General features: G+C 37.7%; 1 protein-coding gene across 4 annotated transcripts in view; it reads left to right on the top strand.

The window, feature by feature from the left end:
• Nucleotides 1–12,082, top strand: part of LOC5576168 — an 82,001-nt gene that overhangs the window by 40,355 nt on the left and 29,564 nt on the right. For 2 of the 4 annotated variants that reach the window (XM_021841967.1, XM_021841968.1), the window contains 2 exons: nucleotides 898–1,682; nucleotides 9,181–9,812. In XM_021841967.1, the coding sequence (XP_021697659.1) occupies nucleotides 898–1,682; nucleotides 9,181–9,812 (1,417 nt within the window). Of the gene's footprint in view, nucleotides 1–626; nucleotides 813–897; nucleotides 1,683–9,180; nucleotides 9,813–12,082 lie in introns of those variants that run through there. The other 2 variants (XR_002499919.1, XM_001662464.2) reach the window with 2 other exon arrangements.

Raw genomic sequence — 12,082 nt, 5'->3', positions numbered from 1 at the left:
CCTAAAGCGTTACGTATTTTATGGTTGATCCCTTATGTACATCAAAAATGTACTCGAAATTTAAAATATATGATTTATCGATCCTTTTATTGTAATGGTTGACTTACTGATGTGGATTGACGCATGAAACTGGATGTGTCCCACTTGCCCCGTTTAGCGAGGTAACTGCGTCAAATGGCTCATTCTAAAACTTTCCTCCAAGGTTTCCACAATTTCGAAATTATTCGATCGTTTTCATGCACACACCAGCAAATATGTTGCCAAAATGTGATTGTGCTGTTGGATTTGAAAAATATTGACATTTGAAAATTTTATTGAACCATCTGATTGAATTACCGTTTTTTTAGTTCCCACTTGCCCCGCGGTACCTTACATGATGATCTCCATTGAAGCAATTCGCCAGTATATCTTCCTGTCAGCAGAGAGATCTAAACACATATTTTGTTTGTATTTTCCTTCTCTGTCCTTATCAGTTAGTGAATGGGTTAGTAGCACAAATAAGAGAAAATCAAATATTTTATATGTAGAGTACAATCACTCTTTTAGCGAATGCAATGCACCGGCTGTTGTGCTCTTAGAATTCACTTTCTTTCCGTCTGTCTAGCTCTTTTAGTTTGAATCCTGATTTCGAACCGTTGAGTTCGTTGATGTTCTTCGTTTTCAAATTGTTCTAAGTGTTATATTGTGCACAGGAATCATGCTCGTTGAGCATACGATGGTTGAAAGGATCGAGGTGGAAAACCTTATCAAATACTTCATTTCGCTGGAAAAGAAACGCCACCGGCGTAAAATGGTAGTCCATCCAGATCCGCGTACGATTTCAAATTCTTCAGTTTAATCTTCCAAATGTTCGGAGTCAATCTTATGTCTAACCACGTTCTTTATCATATTTTGCAGTTCGATCCCGAGTGCGCTACTGGCTCAACGACATCGTCGATGAGATGCGCAAGAAGAGTCCCGCATCGGTCCAGAAATGGGTCGACTCGATACAGATCCCAGGCCAGGCCGGAGCCGGGCCTAGTACCGAACCCGGAACATCCTCGGTCGAGCTAGCAGCAGGACAACATCATCATCATCTTGCCTATGTAGCGGAATCGTCCGGATTAGCCGAGTCCGGCGAGTCGGGTTCCGAGCTGGATCGCGAAAGCAATGAAGACGTACTTAGAGTCGACGTTCCTGTTTCTACCTCCGACGAGGAGTTTTTGCCCTCGGCAAGTCCACAAGTGGAACACCGAAGCGACGCCGGTTCGGCCATGTCCATAAAGAGCCTACTCTCGAAGAAGACACTACTCGAAAAGTTCGGTCGAGGAGGCCCAAGCAATCTGCCGGAACAGGAAAGCCATCCCTCATCGGCGGAGCAGGACTCGGTAGACCATTCATCGGAGGAAGAACCGCGTAAGAGTGCGTCGCTTGCCTCCATCGGGAAGACCAAAATCAACGAGTTCTATGACAAACTGAGCATGAATAAGGCCAAGTACAATCTGATAAAGGCCAAGAAAATCGACATTCGGAACATGCTCGGGGCCAGCAAGGAGAATGTCGCACAGCAGAGGGAACCATTGGATACGGAAGCGCTGAGGCCGAAACTTTTGGCTGCCGAGAAGGAAGAGATGGAACCGCTCACGGTGATGGAATCCGTTACGGTAGATGATGGAAGTGACTTGAAACAACTGCAGTCGGAGGTGAGTAATAGTCAAGAATGTATTGGCGTGCTGCCCCTTTGGGTTTATTCAAATATTACGTAACGCAAAATTTTCCAATTTTAGACCCCCTCCCTCCCACGCGTAACACCTTTTGTATGTAGATAAAAAAACCGAATTTAGTACTATACCATTTAATTCCACTAGAGTTTGTATCCTTTGACAGATACGCGTATTTCGACCTCAACTGTAAGCACGTCTTCAGTGTCGTGTACTAGACTCGACTCTAGAATGGAATACAGTGGTCACATTTTTGTGTAAATTTACTTGGTTTTTAACGAAGTTGGTTGAAATCAGGAACGGATCCTGTTTACTTAACCCTCTTATACCCAAGCCCTCCTTTAGAGGAGACACCTTTTGGAATTTTGTGTAATTTTTCTTAGTCGCCTCCGTGGCCGTGCGGTTAGTGTTACCAAGCATTTAACTGCATCGAGTAAAGGAGTGTGGGTTCGGTTTCCGCTTCAGTCCGGAAAAAAAATGATCAGAAACGTTTTCCGACTGTGCCACTAGGCGTTGCGTGCTAGTCCGTTGTCTAGATTAGTGCTCCCTTCAAAGGGCAAATCGTCAACTGAAAGCATTAACGTGTCAGTGTTTTCCCAACAACAAAAAAAAGCTTGGAAATCAAAAGGAATTTAAGTTTTGGCTTAAACCTTGGATTTTTGAAACAATTTTATGTATAAAAAATGTCTTATTTTATAATTTACAAATTTCTGGGTCTTTCTTAACGTGTATTATAAAAATTTGTACATTTTATTTTTTTCTACAATCAGCCTATTACAGAAGAAGGTGTAATTAAAATAATTTCAAATCAATTGTTTCCGTTAGTTACACGGAAAATAAAATAAGTTCTAGTAAAATATAAGCAATATATAAAATATTCAAAAGTACTGCAAAAACTCAAAATGGTACCCAGAAGAGCCTTCAAGAAAATAATGAAAAAGAATAGGGATGTTCAAAAATAAAAATTAGAAAAACCAAAACTACATAATTTGCGAATAAAAATAAATCATTGTCCTAAACGTGTTTAGATCGAATTTAGTAGCAAAAAATGATACTAACATTGAAAATAAAAATTTGGGTATTGGAGGGTCAACTTTGCCGAGGACCGTATTCTAATTGGACGTATCAGTAATTAGTTTGATTTATATACAATCAAAAATTCTTCAACATTGCTACATATGGCGCGAAAGATAGCCCACACAAATCATGGCTACTATTTTTGACTGCATATATCCAGTGATGCCTGCAGAGCAGCTCAATTATTATAGCCAAATATTTTCAATTCATACAAATAGTACTAATCAATTACTGAAGCGTCGGATTTGAAAACGGACTTTTGCAAAGTTGTAGCAGGCGAATGTATCTAATGTAGCTCTTACTCTCAAGAGCACATGGGCGAACACTATGACCGATTCGCTTTTCCCATACAAACTTCCAAATCGAAAGACTTGTGCCGTCTCAGTTTTCATCCAAATGAGCTCAAATTTTGAGAGGACCCCCTGAATATGACTTGGAATCGAAGAGCGGTGTGGAGTAAGAGCAATTTTTTTGAACACCCTAATGGCACCCATATGGCATAATTCTGTTTGACATACAGTTGTTTGGCATAATCATTATTTGGCATGCTGGCCCTTGGACATAATTGTGAAAAACGTTGAATTTGATCAAAGGGGTAGGGTAGAAGCATCGGTTTTGGCCAGCCTAACAAATATATACGAAAAGTTCTGGACTAGAAGTACATACAGGACAAAAACTTTCTAAACATGTTAAGTATAAAGTATGGATCTGGATCATTTGGCATAAAGCCATTTGGTATAAGGTCATGTGGCATAACGCCGTTTAGCATAAATTACATTTAGCATAACGGTCATTTGCTAGTTATGCCAAATGGCCGTTATGCCAAATGAACATTATGCCAAACGGCGTTATGCCAAATGGCTTTGTGCCAAATGACCCGCTCCCGTTTCATCCACATTCTTAACTTTGGATCCCAAATTTGCCAATCTCTTTATTTTCTCCTAAGATAAAGCCAAATAGGGAATACCCTGGCCAAATTAGGAGTATGAAAGGTAAAGTTACAAAGAAAATGATTTGTTTCGTTTGTTTTTGTTTTGTTGTTAAAATTTTGTTGAAAAAATTAATGTTTGTTAAGAAAATAATGAACTTAGCTTTAACGTGTGAATGTGTTCTACTTAACCCGAAACCAAAATTCATGTTAATTTTATGTGTAAAACGATGTATAATCCACTATGGCTACAATTGGTGCTATTGCCAAAACCGATGTTTCTAGCCTATTGATAAATTGCTCGCAATCGTAAATTCCGTTGCCAGTTATTGATAGGACAAACCTAATCTTCATTTTTCAAGAAAGTCATTGTCCAATAAAGCTGTTTTGGAATTGCATCATACATAACATCAGGGGCCATTGTGTTTTGGATATTACTGTGCATTTCACACAAAAATGTGTCCAACGCCTAAGATATGCCGTTCATACTCATACATTTTTTTAAATTTTCCTTCAAAAAAGCGTTACGGAGAGGGGGGAAGTTGGTCAAAAATCTCCAAATTTAGCGTTACGTAATAAATGGACGGCATATGCACGTGTGATTTAAAAAAAAAAAGAAGAAACATGATAGAGAAACTTTAAAGTAGATGGAGTACCGTGTACCTTTTAATTCCGCTCCTAAATGCTTATATGTGATACGAGTAACTGACACTGAAGAAGACTGCAAGTGGTAGTCGAAATACGCGTATCTGTCAAAGATAAGCATTTAGGAGCGGAATTAAAAGGTACACGGTACTCCATCTACTTTAAAGTTTCTCTATTTGAGATTCTGCTCAGAGGATTCGAACATTCATTAAATAGAAACATGATATTTTATTTCGCATTTTAGAAAGAAAACTGTTTTTCAGTTTTGACTTTTGTACTATTTTTACTTGGGCCTTAAAGTTGACCTGTATCCAAATATTGAAGCAGCATATCTTTTGGGTATGAATTGAACTTAAACTTCAAAATTCACAGAGCGTGCTAAGCCGATTCAGAAGTAACTTGTGAAAATTTAATCCAAAAACTTATATAGAAAAAGGCGTCATCCACAAATTACGTAACGCTCTAGGGGGAGGGGGGGGTAGGCACAAGCGTTACGGCTCATACTAAAAATTGAAATTTTTCATACCAAAAGCGTTACGAACGGGGGAGGGGGCATTGGCGTAAATAGGGAGGGGACAGGGGGGGGGGCTGCCAAGCCCCCCCCCCCCCCCGAATCATGGACCTGGCCCCCCCGAAATAAAATGGAGAAGAAATGAGAATATAGTTAAAACTAGTTTTTAGTATAAAACATGCACTTATGAAACTAAACGCGTTAAATGCATTTTGAATATAAATTTCATTGTTTGACAGGCAATAGCAATATGTAATTCTAAAACGTCACATAGTGCCATACTGTTTCCTTTTTGCCCTTTCCCGATTTTGAAATTCATTGAAGCATGTTTTAGAATTAGCAGAACTGGCTTGATCTATTTGTAGTGGTATTCTTAATTAGAAAACCAAAGTCTCTTCATATTTTAAAACTAGCTGCGATATTTTGTGATCAATTATCTAGAATGAATCGTTGCTACTAGGAAATGTTTGTGTATGAGAATTATGGTAAAATTTTACAAAAAAAAATCTCAAAAATAAACAATGGTGCAGCAAGCGAACTATAGTTTCTTCACATTTTTCGCGAACCTTTAAATGTTTCATATTAAAATTTATTAGTCATTCGATGTATTTGTCTACAAAACGTCGGGAACAGATATGAACTGCTAGTAAGTTGACGACAGTGAAGCAGTTGCATTCAATAGTGACAGCTAAACTGTTAACATTGAAATTCCTTTACGTATAGTAAGATAGTGGCGGATTCGTTTAAAAAACAACATCAAACCGTGTAAAGGCGTAGATTTCGCAACATTTTTTTTTCAATTTTCAATTAACAAAAATGTTCTGAAGTGTTCAGATTGGAAAAATAATAAGACCATGTTACTATTTGTTTCTGTAGAACAAGCGTAAAACCTAGTTCATACTGAAGATTGTTTTTAGACACGCTTTTAATTTTTCTATAAGTGTTTATAATATGACTTTTTTTTTTATTATTTTTTCTTACGCAACATTGTTTGGCGTCTTACGTAGGTTATATGGAAATTATTTCAATTCTTTTTTTGTCTTTGTAAACGAGATTTTTAACCCTGGGCTAGTTCATCTCGAGACCAACAGCTTTATTTCCCTTCCAAATGAAGTCACCACTATAACTTTTTTAGTCATAAGTGACTATCACCGGGATGGGCTTCGATCCCAGGTCCTCGGTGTGTACGGTTAGCGGTTAGACTACACTAGGTCCGTCCCCACATCAATTCGGTTCAGAAATTTGTTTTTCGTTTTAAATATATATGCATTCATGTACAATTTCTGTTATTTGTAAGAAAAATAGAAAAAACTTGTTTCTAGAATAATGAGGAGATATCGATGATGTACTGCATTGTTTTTTATATGTTTTTATTGCAAGTATGAACAAATCTAGAAAGCCTAACTGCAATCAATTTTCTTTAAGTGAAACTAAAATTAGAATTTTATACGTGTAAAATCAAAATACATTCTTAAATTTGTCTTGGCTCAGTTTGCTTATTTTACCAAGTCCAATGAAGCAGCCGTTTATTAGACGACCTTTACTAACATCTATGTCAATCTATTGTATGAAAACTTATTGTTTTCCAAGCATGAGCTCACGATTTTTAGTCAATATGTATTTCTCAATCGTACATTTATATTTTGACGAAAAGTTTCCACCGACTGGAGCGGGAATCGAACCCACACCTCGTGACACAATACGCCTAGACGACTGACGCCGCTAACCGCAAGGCCACGAAGCCCACATATCGTACGAATTTGCTGACAACAGCTTTATTTGAATACAAAAAAACCTGTCAATTCTTCAATATGATGTTAGCCAAGCAGCTTTAGGTTTTAAAGTTTTTAACTCTAAAAAGGTATTATTCAATCCTATGTTCAAATTTTGGTTTTGTGAGGTTTAGAGAAATGAATCGTTCGCTACAAAAATTGAGCAACAATAGTCCATATTTTCAAACTAGCAAGCGTTATTTTTTTTCAAAGGCTAGTTTTTTTTTAAATCTTGAACCTTAATTGAACTGATACATTTAAATCTTTATCTTATTTTATAACTTTGAAAAAGTTCTAGTTCAAATCTAAATGGAAAGGTAAATCCTGATTATAGTCTGTTTTTTTTTTTTAATTCTTGTATTCTATTCGATATCATTAGATTGGGTTGAAATCGTCATCTTGGCAATATTAAACGATAAAATAGATTTAAAGATGAAAGTGACATTTGGTATCTAAGAAAGTTGATCAATCGGTTTTGGACGATTTTTAGGTTTTGATCCACCTCTGTATGAAAGTACGCGACTCGGTTCACAAATATTATCGAAACAAGCATTGTTAAGTTATCTAAATCCCTTATGACTTTTATCTCTCATGAGAAAGGGGCCGTGGCCCCCCTCAAGTCTGATGGCTATTTACGCCCATGGGAAGGGGTCAAACAATTTCAATTGTAGCGTTACGTAATAAATAGACGCTGCCTCATCTTGGAGCTGATCACTTTCCCTTTGTTAATCACCGATGAGAGGATTTTAGTTAATCTCAATTCGAATTTAATTACCATCAGTGCACCAGATTCCGCTCATTTACGGGAAGTTATGTGTTCAAATGTTTATAATAAAATAACTATTGTGTCGATCAATACTATTTTTATGTAACAATGTAGCTCCAAGTATAGGTAATCAGCGACAAATAAAAAGAATTTGAAAAACTTTCATAAAAAATATTCAATTGTATTTGTTATTGCATATAAGTGTTCCTATTTCCGCTCACGATAAATTGATTCTGAGACGAATTTACTAGAAAACGCATTATTTCGAATTTCGTTATTTTTTCTGATATTTTTTATAGTCAAACCATAGCTACTACTGCAATAAAGAAGGCTGTATACTAAAATCGACATTTCTTCAAAATTTTGTTTAATATTTTGCATGAGCGGTTATTGGAACACACAAAAATACCTAGTGATCCAATAACCGCTCACACAGTCTTGTTTTTTCAATATAAAGAATTATTGTTTTCAAATGAAAATAATGTCAGACGACTTCATTTGAAGGTTGATAATATTGCTAGAATATATCCGTGCGAAAAACGTTGGTTTTTGACACAGAAAATCAATTTTTACACTAGTGAGCGGAAATAGGGGCATGAGCGGATACTGGTGCACTGATGGTACTCTCATATGATCAATGATAGATATTGTTCCAGTGATTTCCCTAGGTCCGAGGATTATCTTGAATATTTTCGTTTAGGACGACATTTTAAATCATTCTACCGGCAGTTCCTCCAGAGTTGTTTCCAGGGATTTCTTAGCATTTCCTCCAAAATTTCTGAATTTGTTTATGTTTTCAACCAGGAATTTCTTTGGAAAAATACTGCCCAGATTCCTTCCAGAATTCCACCAGGAACCCTTTGTGAAATTTCAAGAGGAAACCCTCAAAAAATGATCAGGGATTCTTCGAGGGATTCAAATAAATTTTCCAGAAATTTCAATAAAAAATGACGGAGATATTTTAATAGGAAAGACTAAAGTAATCTCTGACGAAACTTATGTATAAATTCCTAAAAAAGATGCTAAGACGAATCGATAGAATTCCTGGATAATATCCTGCAAGAAATTTCTGGAGTTTCTGCTTGCAGTATTACAAATTTGCTTTGAGTTACTTATCGTAGCCGACGTTTCGGTCCGACTATTGGATCATCTTCAGGGCTCGACACGGTAATCAACAAGTTAAAAATATTTTTGTAGTATAAACAAATGTTGGGTTGAAAATAAAAAAAAAATGGGAAATCCTTAGCTGGTGCCTAAACACACGACCTGCCGGAGGATTACTTCTTCTATTGACTGAAATAATTCTTTGCAAACATCTGTCAGAGTCGCTAAAAAATGTGTATAGGAATGATCGGAAAATTTGTACTTTCGTCTGGACATGCATTAAAACCAATTCTCTAAAAAAAACATTGAAAAAGTTATTATGCTATCTGGAAAATTGTTTCTTTAAAAATAACTTGATTTTTTGAAGAGGGTTTTTATTAATGATGCTTTTGAAGAAAACGCACTTTTTGCAAATAAAAAATATAGACTGTCGGATTTTTTTGGCCGATTTCTAATAATCATTGATTACGATAAACTTAAAAGTTGAGGTCGAAATATGCGTATGTATCAAAGAATACAAACTCTAGTGGAATTAAATGGTATGGTATGGTAATGGTATTTACTTAAAAAAATCGACCTTTACCTATCTTTAAACATGTCTTTTTGCCCTTGATAAGTTTGCCACTCTGTTGATAATGTAAGAATTTTAACTAATTGGAGATCTTTCTGAATTTCAGGCAAGTAGCAAACTCAGCACCGGAGATATCTACGAATTTTCTTTTGATGAATCGTTTCCAAAAGACGAAGACCTGCCGGATGTCAGTGAGGACGAAGAGAAGGAGAACCTGGAAATACCGACCCCGGTGTACGATACCTACTTGAACCCACCGAAGGCGTTCCACCGCATGGGCATCGGTAAAATTGGCCGCAGTTCCAGCGAGAATCCCCGCGCCAACAACAAGCGCTACAATCTGCTGGACATCGGTCGGAGTTTCAGCGAAATGAACGACGACGACAATTTCGTGATCAGCGAGTGCAACAACAGCTGTCCCAACCCGTCGTCGCTGAACACCAGCTCCAGTATCAACAACAGCAGCAGCAACATTCTGGCACGGTCCGTTCCGGTTAGTCCCATCCCGAGGACATCCAGCAAGATTAGTATTCAACAGGAGCATTCCCTTGCCGAGTCGCCCCGGCGCCGAAGCGCTATGCTGATGAAGGAAAGTTCGCTGCAGTCGGACTCTAGCCGGTGTTCTAGTGTGGAGAGTTTGCTGAATGCCCGCAAGCCAGATCCCGAGCGGATACTGTTGAACTTGGGATTTGGCCCGGCACCCCACAGCACCGATGTTTTGTCAAAAATTCCCAAAAGGTAAGTCTTCCTCTACGGCGAATTTTCACATAATTACTCTATCGGTTATTACTCCGATGAGTCCTACATAAATTCTTCAAGGGATCTCTCTTAGGATTACATTGTATGGATTTTTCCATGGATGACTTAAAAAAAAAAACCCAAAATGTAACTTCAGAAATTCATCTAGAAGTTCCTGGACAAATTCCTAAAAATTCACATGCAATTTTTTCAAAGATTGCTTAAGCTGTCTTTCCAGAGATCATTTCAGAAACTGCTCTTAATGATTGCCAGGATAAATATTCGTTCAGATATTTCTCTAACGATCTGCAGGATCCACATTGAAGATCCCTCAAGAAAATTTTTCAGATCAAATGTTGAATTCTTCATGATTTTATCAGCAATTTTACCCGCTGCTCTTTTAAAGAATTCTGGGTGTCGACTACCTGGAAAAACCTGGAAAGTTAGGGAATGTCATGGAATTTATTTTTGACCTGGAAAGTCAGGGAAAATCAGGGAATTTCACTTGAGGTCAGGGAAAAAATATCAATACTACAACATCAAACCAATTTATTGTCTGCAAAGTAATTGATCATGCTAAATCAATACACCTTCAGCATGGCTTTGCTTTGCAGCCGTGGACTCTAACCACTCGACTAAGGAACCAGGACCCAGAAAATTCTCCAGAAATTCTGAGGATGATTCTCAAAGTTCCTCGATTAATTTTAGTAATCCAGAAAATCATTGAGACGCAGAAATTTCAGGAATATCATTTAAAATAATCTTGATAATCTATTGACCAGTGCTGGTAAGGCTTGAATTTCGCGAAAATCACGCGGCTTTCCCAGTACAGTATTTCAAAAACGTGAAACTCATCAAGTAACCTATGTTGGGTGCATGAATTTTCTAAAACGATATACTTATGACACACTTGTGGTATACGTACCATGGTACAATTATCTTGAAATGGGTTCCATACTGATAATTGTCTTAATTCAAGATAACATTGGAATAATTTTCTTGACAACTTGTACCCAGACATCATGTATACGCGCTTCACATTAAGAGCTTGAGATCAGCTTGCCATGAGCGCACAAAAATAACCGCGCGCTTGAGCACGTGCTATGGTGTGACACATTTTTTTAGATCTCATGTAGCAATGTACTAGCTCAAACGATCACATCTGCACTGGCTCATGTGCCGTCTCATGAGAAAATCTCAATGTGACAGTGCATTTGAGACTCGCTGCCAAAGGTTACAAAAGCAAGCGAAAGGGATCAAATCATGGATTAAACTGCTTGTAAGCACTGACGCGGTTCAACGCGGTTAAGATTCTAGCATTTGATTGAAAAACTTGTGCTGGCCACCAAAGAAGCATAGGCATAGACCGAAGCCGTATGCTTCCGTGGAGCTGTTGTACTAGGCAAACATAACTGCAAAAAGTACTCCAAGTAAGCGCATGCGACGAGCCAATAGAAATATTAGTAGTAGAACGTTAGTGGCGTTGTTAACACAAAACTAATCTTAATTATTTCTACCTTAAATTATGGTGTTTCTGTGTTTGTTCAATACTATGTCGTTTTTTTTGAGTTTGAAAATTAATCTGACACTTTGAGGCCCGGTACTCACGCTGTCAGTTCGTGGCAAACTAGATGTTGGTAACACGAACAGCAGCGACATTAGCATTCTTAGGTTAATGCTTCTACTGACGAGCCTCACGAGATGTCTCATGAGACTCGCTCACGAAGATATGTTTTGTACGTATCTGCATCTCGTGTCTCACATAATCTGTGAGCTGCGATAAGGGTTATCGCATGGCACACTAGCTCATTTAGGTATACATGAGAAATACGACACTCTGCTTGTACCATGGTTTATGTATCAGATGTCTGTCCAAGGTATTAGTGTCATTGAAGGCTCTTAATGCGGGAAATGCAGCGGAAAATAGAACATTTTTCTACAGTTATTTTGGGTTGCCCTTAGCAACGGGTGTTTTGCATTTTTCAAGGCTTTTTGTCTACAGCAGCGATGGACGTGAGTTTCACTGGCTTCGCTGACTGTGATTGGCTTTGTTTGGCTACTGTTGAGTGAACTTCAGATTTTTGCCCAGCCCTGCTATTGACAATTTGTGATATTAATTAGAGATACTCGTAGATGGATTCTTAGAAGAGTTCCTCGGAGCATTGCTGAAGGTACGACAAGTACAAGAGAAACATTAGAAACCTTCTAATCAGCGCATTGTTCAAGCCCTGAATGCATTCTGTTAAGAATATTTAGATATTTTTTTCGGA

The sequence above is a fragment of the Aedes aegypti genome, chromosome 2 (assembly GCF_002204515.2).
Source record: "Aedes aegypti strain LVP_AGWG chromosome 2, AaegL5.0 Primary Assembly, whole genome shotgun sequence".
Taxonomy (NCBI): Eukaryota; Metazoa; Arthropoda; class Insecta; order Diptera; family Culicidae; genus Aedes; species Aedes aegypti.
The sequence above is the reverse complement of the archived record's forward strand: the minus strand, read 5'-3'. Positions and strand labels throughout refer to the sequence as shown.